This window comes from Oryza sativa, chromosome 12, assembly GCF_034140825.1.
Source record: "Oryza sativa Japonica Group chromosome 12, ASM3414082v1".
NCBI lineage: Eukaryota > Viridiplantae > Streptophyta > Magnoliopsida > Poales > Poaceae > Oryza > Oryza sativa.
This window is the reverse complement of record NC_089046.1, coordinates 7,146,185-7,160,734: the sequence shown is the minus strand read 5'-3', so window position 1 is coordinate 7,160,734 and position 14,550 is coordinate 7,146,185. Positions and strand designations below refer to the sequence as shown.

General features: G+C 46.2%; 1 protein-coding gene across 1 annotated transcript; it reads right to left on the bottom strand.

Moving 5' to 3' along the window:
* Positions 1–6,229: 6,229 nt before the first annotated feature.
* Positions 6,230–10,605, bottom strand: LOC4351829 (calcium-dependent protein kinase 29-like). Its single transcript, NM_001423369.1, has 8 exons — positions 9,261–10,605; positions 8,256–8,379; positions 8,018–8,161; positions 7,776–7,928; positions 7,575–7,690; positions 7,324–7,491; positions 6,939–7,160; positions 6,230–6,841 (listed from the first exon to the last, which is right to left on the bottom strand). Exons 1-8 carry the CDS (start codon positions 9,849–9,851, stop codon positions 6,668–6,670), a joined length of 1,692 nt encoding a protein of 563 aa, NP_001410298.1. The 5' UTR covers positions 9,852–10,605; the 3' UTR covers positions 6,230–6,667.
* Between the last annotated feature and the right edge of the window lie 3,945 nt (positions 10,606–14,550).

Sequence of the window (14,550 nt, the reverse complement as noted above, 5' to 3'; positions counted from 1 at the left end):
AGGACTATAAATCTGGACAATCTGGACAGTTTGTTCGGATTAATAGTCCTAGGAAGTGTTACTGACTGTTTCATTGTTTTAGGAAGTGCCACATTTCTCCAAAATCCTTTATATTATTGGACGGAGCAAGTAAAAAAATATACTTACTTCTTTTTACTAAAATAGGAGTAGATGATTTGCTGATCGGTTAAAAGCAAAAGCTAGTTACCACTTCTTTTTTACTAAAGACTACCACAGTAGTAGTGTACTACTGTACCTGTACGTACCAATAAATTGATTGTCTAATGTTGTACTCCCCCGTCCAAAAAAAGATAAACATTGGGTTTCGTGTCCAACGTTTGACCGTCCGTCTTATATGAAATTTTTTTATAATTAGTATTTTCATTATTGTTAGATGATAAAACATGATTAATACTTTATGAGTAACTTATCTTTTTATTTTTTTTATATTTTTTTCGAATAAGACGGATGGTCAAATGTTGGACACGGAAACTTAGGGTTTAACTTTTTACTTAGGAGTACGTGACAGATGGACCAACCGTGCAGTGCCAATTTTTTTTAATTTTTTTTTTACTTTTGTAGGGCCTCGTGAGTCGTGACTGCCTATACATAGCTACTCCATGCGTAGGAACAGCCGCATGCAGTCGATTTGGAAAAGAAGACAAGAAAATGGAGGGAGGGGTACTGGCCACCTACCCACGTGGCTGGTCGCCCAATCATTAGCTAGTCCTACTCATCACTCACATCACTCACCAACAACTCATGAAATTTGACGTTTTGGTTGTTTGAAAAACGGAAAAAGATTGAAAATATACCTCTTTTTTATTATTTTGCATTTATATACCTATGTGACGAAAATTTGTACAAATATACCTATTCCGCAGCGTGGTTACGCGGGACCGAGGCGGTCCCGCACTACCATTCCGCGGGACCGCGGGACCGGTGGTCCCGCAGCACGGACGCACGGTACCGCGTCGGTCCCGCGGACCGGCCGCGCGTGACCGAGCAGCCAAGCTGCACATGCATGCATATAGCACTGTTCGACACTGTTCTGCACTGTTCATGAGCCGGTTCCGCACATTGGATCCGCGGTACCGCTGTTTGAACAGTGCCAAATAGTGTCAAAACAGTACTGATACAGTGCCAAATAGTGTCAAAACAGTACTGATACAGTAAAAAAGAGAAAATTCAATCCATAGCACAGGAAACAAAGTGGTAAAAAAAAATAGTACAAAAAGTTTCCACTTTCGATCCATAGCATAGGCCACCGATTTTTCTTCGCCCCGTAGCACTTCCGTCGCATTTTGAAGTAACGGCGTTAGATCGGAGTAGAGAAAATTTTCGTCGGACTCATTTGCCCTTCGCTCCCCACATTCCCCACCAGGTCTCCTCTTCCACTCCCTCGTGGACGGCGGCGCGGCAACCATCGGCGTGCCGGGCGACCGCCTCGTCTCCCCGACTGCCTGAGCGTGGATGGACGTGGGCCGCTGTACGCCGCCGCCGACGACGATGATGGCCGACGAGCACTTCTTCCCCGCTGCGCGACTACTTCTCCTCCTTCACCTCCTCGTCCAGCGCCGGCACGGGTGCGGGAGCATTGCTGCCCGCTGTGGCGGTGAACGGGATGATGACAATGATGCCGCCATGGGCGGTGGCGGCTGAACAGATGGTGATAATGGTGCCGGCGGCAGCGGAGTCCATGGGGCACTTCGACTCCGCGCTCAGCTCGCTCGTGTCGTCTCCGCAGGGCAGCGGTGATGAGATGGCGGCCATCGGGAGCATCTGCAACCACGGCGGCGCCAGCGCCAACAAATTAATCAACTAATTAATTAAATCCTAATTAGCCTTTTGCAAGTGCACTAATTCGTGCGGCTCAGCTTCGCCGAGAACTCGAGAATGAAGCAACCGTCGAGGAGCAGCATCTTCGGGAAGCCGTCGCCGTCGTCGTTCAAGATGGCCGTGCTCTCGCTGTAGCAGCAGCGAGCACGCTGCTCGACGGCCCGAACCGCGTCCACGAAGTCGGAGAGCGGGACGGTGGGTGCTCGCTGGAGGAAGCGCCACTTGTGCTGCTCCATGGCATGGTGCTCGTCCCGACCGCGGTGGTAGGGCCTGATGGCCACCAGCCAGGGCTCGTACAGCTTCCTACAACTGCTGTTGTCGTCGCGATGGGAGCCGACAGGGACACGGAATGGCACGCGGCTGGGGACGGGGATGGCGGCGGTGGGGATGGGGACGGGGATCGTCGCCGCGTCGCAGTTTGGCGACGGCGCCGTCGTCGTGGGCACCGGTCCGAGAGGACGAGATGACACAGGAAGACGAAGGGCAAATGGGTCCAACAAAATTTTTCTATACTTCAATCTAATGCTGTTAACTCTAAACCTGACGGAAGTGCTATAGAGCGAAGAAAAACCGGTGGCTTGTGCTTCTAATCGAAAGCGAAAATTTTTTGTGCTATTTTTTGGTACCGCTTTTTTTCCTATGCTATGGATCGAATTTTCTCTAAAAAAAAATGTGGCATCCCTGCCGCTCCCGCACGCCCGTTCCGCGGGACCGTGCCGCTCCCAAGGTGCTCCCGCATCCCTGCCGCTCCCGCATACCCGTTCCGCGGGCTGCATCGCTTCCGCGCAACCGCCGTGCGGGACCGGCTCGATCCCGCATCCCCACTACGCGCGACCGTGCCTACCGTACCGCTCCCGCTAACCCAATATGCGGACGAGGTATATTTTCGCAAATATGTGTCATGCAAGTATATTTTTGTAAATTGAAAGAAAAAAAAGTATATTTTCAAATTTTTTTCTTTGAAAAACTACTAGAAAAACAGACCTTGAAAATAAAAACTTTAATAGAAAATAAAACCCGATCTCGATTAGTACCATCGTATTTGGCGCTCAAATACAATATCTCAACACCACGTACTTGACGCTACTCCCCACGTCCAAAAAGAATTCATAGTATCCGAAGGTAAATTTAGTGAGAAGTAAAAATGACCAAAATGACCCTCATCTATGAAAAATATATAAATGGTGATAGGAAGTCAAATTTAGTGAGAAGTAAAAATGACCAAAATGACCCTCATCAAGGAAAAATATACTAATGGTGATAGGTAGGTAAATGGCATTTAAGGGATAAAAATTCTCGTTTTATATGCTGAAGGTAGATAGGATGTTAGAAGTTGGTTTTTGTGGAACAAAATTCAAACTCCAGGAGTTAGTTTTTTAGGACGGATGGAGTAAGTCGCTAAGAACATTGGCACATTGTTACGGATTCTAGGTCAGAAACAAATGAGTTAGGATGGGAGATGGGTATAACCGACCGTAGGATTAAAAATGAATGTGGAAATGAACTGAGAGAAAATTTTCATTAAAAGAAAAAATCCAAGCACCGAAACAGCAGCTAAGAGCATCTCCAACAGTCTCTCTAAATTTGACTCTCCAAATATCTATTTGGCCAACTCTCTATCTAATTTGGTAAGTCAAACTCGTGATTTACTTCAACAGCCTCTCCATCTGCTATCTCCATCATAAGTCTATGACAAATAGGACCCATATGTCAGCCTATACTACCTTTTTCCACCCCATTCCCCCATACATCCCCTTCTTCCTCCGTTCTACTCCTACTTCGGATGTGGCGACGACGACTCACAGGAAGCGGACCGCGCGAGGTGGCGGCGGCGAACGGCGGCGGGCGCGCGAGGCGGCGCCGAGCCAACGGGCTGCAGCGTGCGGATCCGTTCCTTGCCGGCCTCCCTCGCTCCTCCCTCACCGCCGCGCCCTCCATCCCTCGCCGGCTCGAGGTAGCGCGCGAGGCGGTGCGCGCGGCGGCTTACGGCTCAAGGCGGCGCGCGAGGCAGCGACGGGCGCGTGAGGCGGCGCGAGACGGCGCCGAGCCGGCGGGCTGCAACGCGCGGATCCGCTCCTCAGCGGCCTTCCTCGCTCCTCCCTCACAGCCGCGCCCTCCATCCCTCGGCGGCGCGGCTGGAGAGGACGCGAACGGCGGCCGCGGTCGCGGCTGGGGATGGCGGCGGCAGACGGCGGCGGGTGCGCGAGGCAGTGCCGAGCCAACGGGCTGCAGCGTGCGGATCCACTCCTTGCCGGCCTCTCTCGCTCCTCCCTCACCGCCACGCCCTCCATCCCTCGCCGGCTCGAGGCAGCGGGCGAGGCGGTGCGCGCGGCGGCGGACGGCTCAAGGCGGCGCGCGAGGTGGTGCGAGACGGCGGCGGGCGCGAGAGGCGGCGCGAGACGACGCTGAGCCGGCGGGCTGCAGCGCGCGGATCCGCTCCTCGGCGGCCTTCCTCGCTCCTCCCTCACCGCCGCGCCCTCCATCCCTCGGCGGCGCGGCTGGAGAGGACGCGGACGGCGGCGGTGGTCGCGGCTGGGGATGGCGCGGATGGCGGCGGCTGCCGCGGCTGGGGACGGCGCGGACGACGGCGGGCGGTCGTGGCTAGCTCTGTCGTCGCCGTCGTTGCCTTTTGGTCTAGCCGGGGGAAAGGGAGAGAGATGGGGTGGGAGGTGGCGTGGTGGGGCCCACGAATAGCCAAGCAAAGAGACTCCAAGTTTGGCCAGTGATGGGTGTGATTTGGCCATCCAGATGGCTTGGCTAACTGGCTGGAGAGGCTGTTGGAGGGTATTTTTTCCCATGCTAGCTAAAATTTAACTTGGCCAGCCCTTTAGCCATTCTATTGGAGTTGCTCTAAGGTGTTCGATCAATTCGATTGGAATAATGGATGTCTCTTTAATTGCGTCCAATTGATCTAACTCAAATTAATAACTAAAGAAGATGACCACGATGGCCAGGATCACAAATCTTGGAGTCATGTCCAGCAGCAAGATTTCAATCGATATTTGTTCTTTTTGTTCCTCACCAAACAATTTGACAGCACATAGGGCCTCATTTCAAATGCCCGCCGTGCTCCAGATGTCAGCCCAATGGGCCTGTGGGCTCATATCCAGGCCCTATATGCTGCAGCACCCGTATGGGCCTATATGGGCCATATAGGCGTGTGGGCCCAAATCGCGGCCCATCCAAAGGAGAGCCGAACGGCACAGGAGGATTGAAGGCTTGAAGCGGAGCGGCGTCGCACGCAGGCCTGTTTGTTACAGCTACAACTCCTAAATTTAGCTCCAGGAGTTGGGTCTGGAGTGGAGTTGTGGAGCTGCCTAAACCCAGCTCCACAACTCTAGTTCATTTTGTGAGAGAGCTCTACCCAGCTCCACTCCTAGTTTTGGTGGAGCTGAAACTGTTTGGCTAAGCTCTAGCTCCAAGAGAGGCGGAGCTGGAGCTGGACCTGTGCCAAACAGGCCCGCAGGCACGCGTCGCGCACGGAGTTCGCCCGCGGCGGCGGCGGCGGCGCCGGCCAAACGGCGCAAGGTCGGGGTCGCTTTTTCGCCGGAAAACGAGGTGCGTGCCGCGTCCTCCATCCTTGTCTGGGCATTCGGCTCGACTGCTCGCTTGTTTCGTCGCCGCAACGGGACTACGGGTGTCCATCGATGGCGCCCCCGCTGCACGCCATATGTTTGCTGAAATGCCGGAGAGGCTCGCCGTCGCCCCGGCGCTGGGTTTCTCTCCTGCAGGGGGACGTTTCCTCGTTTGTGCGGATGTGCCGCTGTGATAGATCGTTCATTCGGGACGAGGTTGTGTCTCAGGAGTCAGGTATGTTTCTTGATTTATATTCTTGGGTACCGGAGAAATCCCATTGAATAGTACGTTAAAAGATAAATTTGAAGTGAGCTGTTGGAACAATTGGAATCGACAACATTTAGGACGCGATGCTACACACTGCGGACCTGAATCGTGGTCGGGATGCATGCTAGTTTTACTAGTAGTGACTAGGGTCCTACCCTAACCAATATTATTACTCGATAGTAGATGGAAAGATTAGGGTGCTTATTTTGAAGGCAGGAGATCAGTTGACCCTGAGAAGGGAGCATCTGAAATGCTTCGAAGGTTGGACTCAGTTGGTACCTCTTCATGGCTTCATGCCAGTATAACTACTCCATCAATGTTGACGATTTCCTAGTATTTCACTAAATGTTTTTTGCTCACAAAATCACAGTGGCATATTTATGGTTGGTTAGGAACTGAAGCTGAGTTGATGGATCATGCTTTGTCAACACAAAAATTACAGCACAGACTAAACTAGGACTTAAATTTAATCTTCTATGAGTAATACCGTGGAGACCGATTATAGTGCAGATAATTTCAATTGCGAACTACTTTTTTTCCCTTTTAGTTGAATTGAACAATCTTATATTATTGCTTCTTTCTTTTTTTGGCCCTTACTGTGCGGCCGCGGAGAATTTGCACCAAAGCGGTTAGTGGTACAGGGCATTGCTGCCTCCTGTGTTGAACAATATGAGATTCGGCCTACCTCTGGTTTTACATTAACAAACATGGAGAGTGACTTCAAAGTCAGAAGGATACAACTCTTTCTTTCTTTTTTTCCCTCTGTTTTCAGAGAAAGAGAAAGGGTGTATTTAAGCCTGCTCTTTGACATCTGCATCTGAAACATTCAGGGTCACTGAACCCCGTGGTACCTTTGCATCCCAAAAATGTGGAGACCAATACGCGAACAAGGAAAACTGCGCCATGTTTTTCACATTCTCTCAGTTATGAGTGAGGCAGTGAGCATTGCATGTAGAGAACACATCACTTAGTTAACAGCTGGTTGCTATTTTCCTGCTGCAACAAGTGGACCACTGTGATCAAGCTTCAGGGACACTTCCTTGAATATCTTGCGGCTGAGAGTGTTGTAAACTGCTCTCGAGTATTGCCGGGATGCATTCCTCCAGTCCATTCCGGCTGACATCATTAACTCAAACTCCTCGTAGCTTATCTTCCCATCCTACAGAACACACCTCAGTTAAAATTATTACCGCAAGGAACTTAATATTTGTAGTGTGATATAATTTGCTAGTTGTTGTTAACGAAAGTGACCTAACCTTGTCTATGTCAACATCCAGAAATATGTCGTCGATCGACTTCTGGTCACCTCTTGGGGAGAGGGCTTCTTTCAACTCTTCGATCTCTATGTACCCGCTGCCGTTCTTGTCGAAGAAGCTGAACACCTTCGGAAGGTGCTCATCGCTACGGATTTTCTTCAGGTGAATGGATACTGTCACAAACTCCTTGCAATCCAGTATGCCATTTCCATCTATGTCTGCCTGTAGAATAAGAACACAGGCAGGGGGATCTCATATAATCTGTGAATCATCTGCTGGTTAAGAACAATTTAATAGTCCGATGGGATTGAAAATGAGTTCATCTTGCAAGTAGTGAAAAGCTGAGATTGTGGAACCAGAATAGTGTAAGTGAAGAGGAACTCACAGCTTCCATGAGCATATCGACATCTGTGTCATGGATGTTGTGCCCTATCACTTGCAGTCCCTTTCTGAGCTCTTCTAGTGTCAAGTGCCCCTTCTTTTTGGTGTCCAACATATTGAACAGCTCCCTGATTGCATCCAGCTCTTCGGTTGGTAAGTACTCCGCCACCACCTTACCAACAATAAGTTCAGTATCAATACTTAGTTACACTAATATCTAGGAATAACACTAATGAAACAAAACTGCCAGCTTACAAGTAAGGCCTTCTTCTTGAACTTGTTCATAACAGTGAATTGCTTCAGCCTGGACCTGACTGCTTCTCCCAGAGGAATGTTGGGAGCTGCACTTGCATTCTGTATCCAAGGATGCTCTTCATTCTCGAAGTCCAGAAATGATTGTTAGAATCAGGCCAGCCATGTATTAGAGGAGGCAAAAAAATGGTAGGACTAAATTACCTAGAACCTGTTGAGCCGTCAACCGAGTATATGGGTTTGGATCAAGCATCCTCCTTACAAGATCCTTGGCATTATCTGACACCTTTGGCCAAGGCTCTCTTTGGAAGTCGATATGTGACCGGATGATGGCCTGTGCGATCCCTTCGTCGGTCTCTACAAAAGTTCATCCAAGAACTTGTTTTATTGGTAAAATTAATTCAACAAAATCTTGCACTTCCATGCATATCTAAACTGAGACTTACCGGCCCAGAAAGGAGGAACACCACATAGCAAGATGTACAGTATGACTCCTGCACTCCATATGTCTATTTCTTGTCCATAGTTTCTCTTCAGGACTTCTGGTGCCATGTAGTAGGGAGATCCAACAATCTCATTGAATCTTGCACCTAATGGGGAAGAATCGTGCATGATCGATACTTAAATATTTGTTGATATATGGTATATGTGGATTGAACTATATGAAATAGCTATATTTTGTACCAGGTTTGAAGCACACTGAGAGGCCGAAGTCGATGACCTTGAGAGGGGAGTTCTCAGATGCATTGGCATACAGAAAGTTCTCAGGTTTGAGGTCCCGATGCATGACGCCGTTCTTGTGACAGTGCTGCAAAAAGTTGTACTAATGTATCAAATATTTTTCACTCTCTACATTGAGCAATCAATTCAAAGAGGTATTTGTTTACTTTGCAGTAAATATTAATTGTTGGTTATCAGTTTCATGTTTCAATGGACACTATTTCTTGAAAGGCTACTGGAAGCAAATTGAGCACAAATATTTTGGTGTTAAGTTAGAAGGATTGGCTTATTTGCACATTTCACATTTGCATGCCATAACCATGTACTCCCTCTGACCCTAAATATTTGACGTCGTTGACTTTTTAAAACATGTTTGACCATTTATCTTATTTAAAAACTTTTGTGAAATATGTAAAACTATATGTATAAATAAACATATATTTAACAATGAATCAAATGATAGGAAAATAATTAATAATTAGTTAAATTTTTTGAATAAGACGAACGGTCAAACATGTTTAAAAAAGTCAACGGCGTCAAATATTTAGGAACGGAGGGAGTATAATGTACTTTGACATATTTTACATGTTACTGCAGACTCCGAAAATTTTTAACCTTAAATCAGGCATGCTCAAAGCATGAGCATGTGGGTGGTGCACGCTGATACTTTACAAGCTTTCCGTGTGTACTACTACAATTGAACTTAATTTGGGCCAGCAAAAACCACTCCAATGATGCATGTAAGTTTTATTCAAACTTTGGATTGTACAATGTGAAGTGCATTGTAAATTCTGTTCTGTACGTAGTCTTTTATACATTAGGAACCAGAACGAACTGCTCGTAATTAATTCTATCAGATCAAAATGTTCATTCTTTATCTGAAATTGAACAGCTTTGAATCTTTGATTGCAGATCAAATGCATGCAATAAGAATGGAGATGGATGAATTGAAGAGAGAGAGAGAGAGACCTGGACGACGTCCATGATGGTGCGCATGACGGCGGCGGCGGCGCGCTCGGTGTAGTGGCCGCGGGCGACGATGCGGTCGAAGAGCTCGCCGCCCTCGCAGACCTCCATGACGAGGTGGACGGCGTCGGCGTCCTCGAACGCCTCCCGGAGCCTCACCACGTTGGCGTGCGCCGGCAGCGACCGCATGATGGCCACCTCCCGCCGCACGTCCTCCACGTCCACGCTGCTCCGGAGCTTCCGCTTGCTGATCGACTTGCACGCCAGCCGCTCCCCCGTCACCGCGTCCCGGCACCGCCGCGTCACCCCGAACTCCCCCCGACCCAGCTCCTCCCCGATCTCGTACCGCCGCAGCATCTCCTCCGCCGCCATCACGCCGCCGTTGCCGCTGCTGCCGCTGTTGCCCAGCACGGTCGCCGGCTCGTTCGACATCACGGCGCGCGCCGCGTCCGACACGGAGGAGACCGTGGAGAGGCACCGCATGTTGGCGGCGCCGATCACCCGCCTGCCGCCGCGGGTGTGCGGGGCGGTGGAGCTGCCGCAGCGCCGCCGCTTGTCGGCGCCGGACGGCCGGGACACGCAGCAGTTGCCCATCCTCTTCCTCTTCTTCGATCTTCTTCTTCTTCTTCTTCACCGCCGACGACGCTGCCGCGCCACCGCAAACGTACGGCGACGGTCGCGTCGCCGGAATTGTTGTGGACGTACGAATGATCGAACGAACGAACGAACGAGCGCGCGAGCTCCGGAGGGCGGCCGGTGATCGATCTCTCTCTCTCTTGCGGCCCCCTCCCTCTCTCTCTCTCTCTCTAGGGCAAGAGAGGAGGAGGAGAGAGAGAGATGGAAGGAAATGGCGGTGCAGGGGGGGTGGTTGGCTTTGAGGCGCTTCTCTCCCGCATCATTCGTTCTTGGGTTTGCCATTTTTGGAGGCCTCTAAAGGGTCTCCCTACAGCTCACACTAGATCTTAAACTATGATGGCAAGTTTAGACTTTCAGGAGAATAAACTGTCCATTTATATTCTCTAGGGGAGAGTCAATAATAGCATTCTAGCAAAATAGTTAAAACCTTCCTTTTGTTCCTCCAAATGATCCATGCACATACACTTTCTTTTTAAGAGTAAATTACTATCATGGGATGAATACTTGAGAATTGAACATCCTTGTAAGTAGGTGCGTTCTAGTAGTAAGGACTTAACAATTTAGTATTTTAGTTTAGCAACTTGGTTAAGTATGTGTTGTTTTAGTTAACGAGTGGTAGGTGAGTTTTTTTCACGAGGTCGATATGACATTAAATAGCAATCATGTGGGTATTATCTTATAATTAATCTTGAATTCAATCTATAATAAGAAATTATGTTGCTCATCCAATTTGCACCAACAATTTGCTTCACATTCTCAAATCTCAACCGAAATACAAACATTTCTACATTGTAAAATTTATTTGACTTCGAATTACTAAAATTACAAATTTATAAGTATGCTCATAAATACAAATATGTGGAAGTGTATTGACAAATTAAATATTTAAAAACTGAATGTGTGTAGAAAAAAATACTCGAAATAATTAAGTTGTTGCATCACTTCTTAAGTTACTTTATCAAAATTGCACCCGTGCGCTCACTTATTAAGTTATTGCACAAATTGCACTCACATGTCAAGCTATTGCACTTGGATGCTCACTTCTCAAGTTTTTGCACCAAATTGCACTTACCTGCCACGTTTATGTACCATGAATCCAATTTACTCCTTATTTACACATACTTAACACCTTTGAATTATAGGCACATGCATTTTTTAAATTTAATTGAATTCATTTTGGCCTTGGTTCGAAAAAGATATAGATAATTATTATAGAGGTCGTAGGACGAACGACATCGAATCATAAAATCATAGCAAAACTACTCAAAATACCTTCTCCAAGACATAAATTTTCCATCTGTGATATGTGAGAATTTGCACAACATTATTTCTTCCCAACGACTTACATATAGTCGTTGTCTTCTTCCAATCGAAAATAAAATCTTCAAGATCAGTGGCCAATCGTTATATCGATCAAATTTCACACATATCAGCTAAAGAGCAATCGAGTTGTAAATCAATCATTCGCCTAAAACTGAGCATTTCCATAACCATCGAAGCCGACCAACCTCCAATACACACCTAAGGTGGTCATGGTATCTAGGATAGTGTCATTGCTATTCCGAACATATCTAGAGAAGTCCATGGTAAGGCATAGAAGACGTCAATGGCATTGCCTATAGGAAGGTGTGTGGCATCCATAAGCGTCACTGATGTTGGGGCATGTTTGGCACAACTCCAGCTTCAGCTCCACCTTTCCTGGAGTTGGAGTCCAACCAAATGGTTTCAGCTCCACTAAAAATTAGAACGGAACTGATAGAAGTGCTCTCATAAAATGAACTAGAAAGATGGAGCTGGGTTTATACAACTCTACAACTTCACTCCAGATCCAACTCCTATAACTAAATTTAGGAGTTGGAACTCTACCAAACATGCCCTTAATGTTCCTAGCGTTGATGGCCTTGTCCCTAGATCTATGATGATATAGGCTTGACCTCTTCCCAAGCGCAATCACGATGGTGATGACCAGACTCGGAAGATGATATGGGTAGCGGCAGCTCTACGGTTGGCTGCACCGCTAGCACCATAACCGTAGTCGTGAGTGCGCGAGGCCAAGTCGATTGGTAGCCATGTCGCTGCAGCCATCTTGGTCAAATGAATCCTATTCCCACCAGATGTAGGACTCGGCCAAGACCCTACTACCGCCTTCCTCGAGGGGCATATGATATGTGGTCCTTCCCCAGGCGGTGGTAAGGAAGGAAGAAAATCACTTTTGTTTTCTCTTCCCCTCTCCCTCTCTCTAGGGCAAGAGAAGAGGAGAGAGATGAAAGGGAAATGGCAGCGCAAAAGGTGTATGGCTAGGGAGGCCAAACTACCCCGTGCATCATTTGTTATGGGTTTGCCATTTTTGGAGGTATAAGGTTTCCTTTCAAACTACAGCTCTCTTAACCTTTAGTATGGTAAGTTTAGACTATCCATATTCTCTTATACATGTACAATGGTAATTAATAACATGCTCTTAAAGTTGTTAAGAAGGTAATTAAGTTTGTTGATATGGAAGAGAGGGGGAATGGGAGAGAAACATATTTGTTACGCATGACAACGACTCATCAATTCTTATTGTTTATAAAATGAAACTTTGTTGCATGAGAAAAAAAGAATGAAAAGATAAATAATCACCCTCTGCCTTCCCTACTCGTAAAAATGGAAGCAAATGCGCACAACACATATTTGTACCGGCTTATGTTTTCGGACGGGAAATAAGATATCTCTCGGTTTTCACGTGCACGGTTGCCAAACGGTTAAGTGATGTTTTATTAAAATAATCTATAGATAATGTTGCCTTTAAAGTCATATTAATCTATTTTTTATTTTAAGTAATTAATACATAATTAATCATACGTTAATAGCTCAGTTCATTCTAGTATCTTCTCAATTTTCTATTTTCCTCTTCTGTCAAACACCAGCCCTATCTCTGGACACGCTGAGCTATGTGACCGTACAGATTATCCAAATTTGAGGGTCGTGTTTTAATTTAAGCTAATACGTTCTGATATATTTAGAATCTCTAGATTCCGTTTTTCCAGATGTCGCTATCTCTGCTCCACTAAATCGGCTAGAACGAGTTATTTTCTTCTCAATTTCGATAAGTGTTCGATAGTAATCATAACTACATCCAAGAAATATATTTTATGACGACGATGTAAACATGCATTTCAGATAATAAGAATTCCATTTTTTTACATTTCGTAAAAAAAATTGAGTTGTTTCAACGATTCTTCTTCTGCTTTGCCGGAATGTCACTGCATATATAGGTGGGTGATCTTCTTTGACACATAGCTCTGGTTATCATTGGTTGCGAATAATTTCTGCTTGTTTGAGATTTACTTAATTAAACTGAGTATATATGCTAGTGAGTGTGTCAGAAGAGGCAGGGAAAGACTCAACCTATGCACCCACCTGCCCGGTCGGTGCGCTGGTGAATGCAGCAGGTGCACCGCGCACCGTGTCCGTGTGCCGCGGAGCACCTGCACCACGACCACATGCAGGTGCCGCGCGATAGACTTTGTTTGCAATTTGCTCCCTGCACTCCGTGGAATTTACACGCCCCTGCCGGAGCCAAACCTCACTGGCTCACGGCCAGACTAGTTTTTATATCATTAAATATACTACTCCCTCCATTTCGAAATGTTTGACACCATTGACTTTTTAGCACATGTTTGACCGTTCGTCTTATTCAAAAACTTTTGTGAGATATATAAAATTATATGCCTACATAGAAATATATTTAACAATGAATCAAATGGTAGGAAAAAAAATAATAATTACTTAAATTTTTTTAATAAGACGAACGGTCAAACATGTGATAAAAAGTCAACGGCGTCAAACATTTCGAAACGGAGGGAGTACTATCTAAAAGAAAAAAAAGTAAGGCAACAACATAGGTAATGAGAAGATAGAAAAAAAATCATTTCTCATGCAAAAAATTAATTTTACCAAGGAACCAATAATAAAAATGAGGGGATATGTGGATAAAGGAGATGGAAGAGAGATGATTGGATGAGAATTTATTTTGAAGAACCCATTAGGCATATAATTTCTGTCAGGGTTATGGATACCACATACCTAATAATAGTTGACTAAATCTTGGCAGGACCCACCACATACCATGTCTTATACGGAAACAAGCTTTGAATATAGGAGGAGTTCCGCATAAGGAACGATGAATAGAGTTCTACATGGAAAAGACAAGAAATACTCGGATTGTATCCATATTGGTTTCCCTAGTTATACTTGGACAAGGGGGCATCTGTGGGTATAAATACAAGCCCCCCTAGGAGGAGAAGGGAGACACCCACCATAGATGCACAATACACAGGGGGTTGCTAGGCGCGCATGCGCGCTAGGAAAGTAGTTGGCGAGCACTCCCTCCTTCCCTTTAGTGTTAACTACCTATATTAGTTAATATACTTAACGCTAATGATAGTAATTAGGAAAAATTATGGAGATTTTTTGGGAGATATTTTTTACTAACAGACTAAAATTTTTTTAAGTTAGATTTGAAAACTTTCGATTTAAGTTTAAATTTTAAAGTCAAAATTTAAAAACTTTCAACTCAGATTTGAAAAATTTCAACTTAAGATTTGAAAACTTTCAACTCAGATTTGAAAACTTTCAACTTGAGATTTGAAAATTTTCAACTCAGATTCGAAAACTT

Coding starts and splice junctions, on each gene's coding strand:
- LOC4351829 (NM_001423369.1), bottom strand. CDS start 9,851: ATGGGCAACTGCTGCGTGTCCCGGCCGTCCGGCGCCGACAAGCGGCGG. Junction 7,691..7,775: donor GACGGCTCAACAGGTTCTAG/GTAATTTAGTCC, acceptor TCGAGAATGAAG/AGCATCCTTGGATACAGAAT. Junction 6,842..6,938: donor TGGATGTTGACATAGACAAG/GTTAGGTCACTT, acceptor TGTGTTCTGTAG/GATGGGAAGATAAGCTACGA.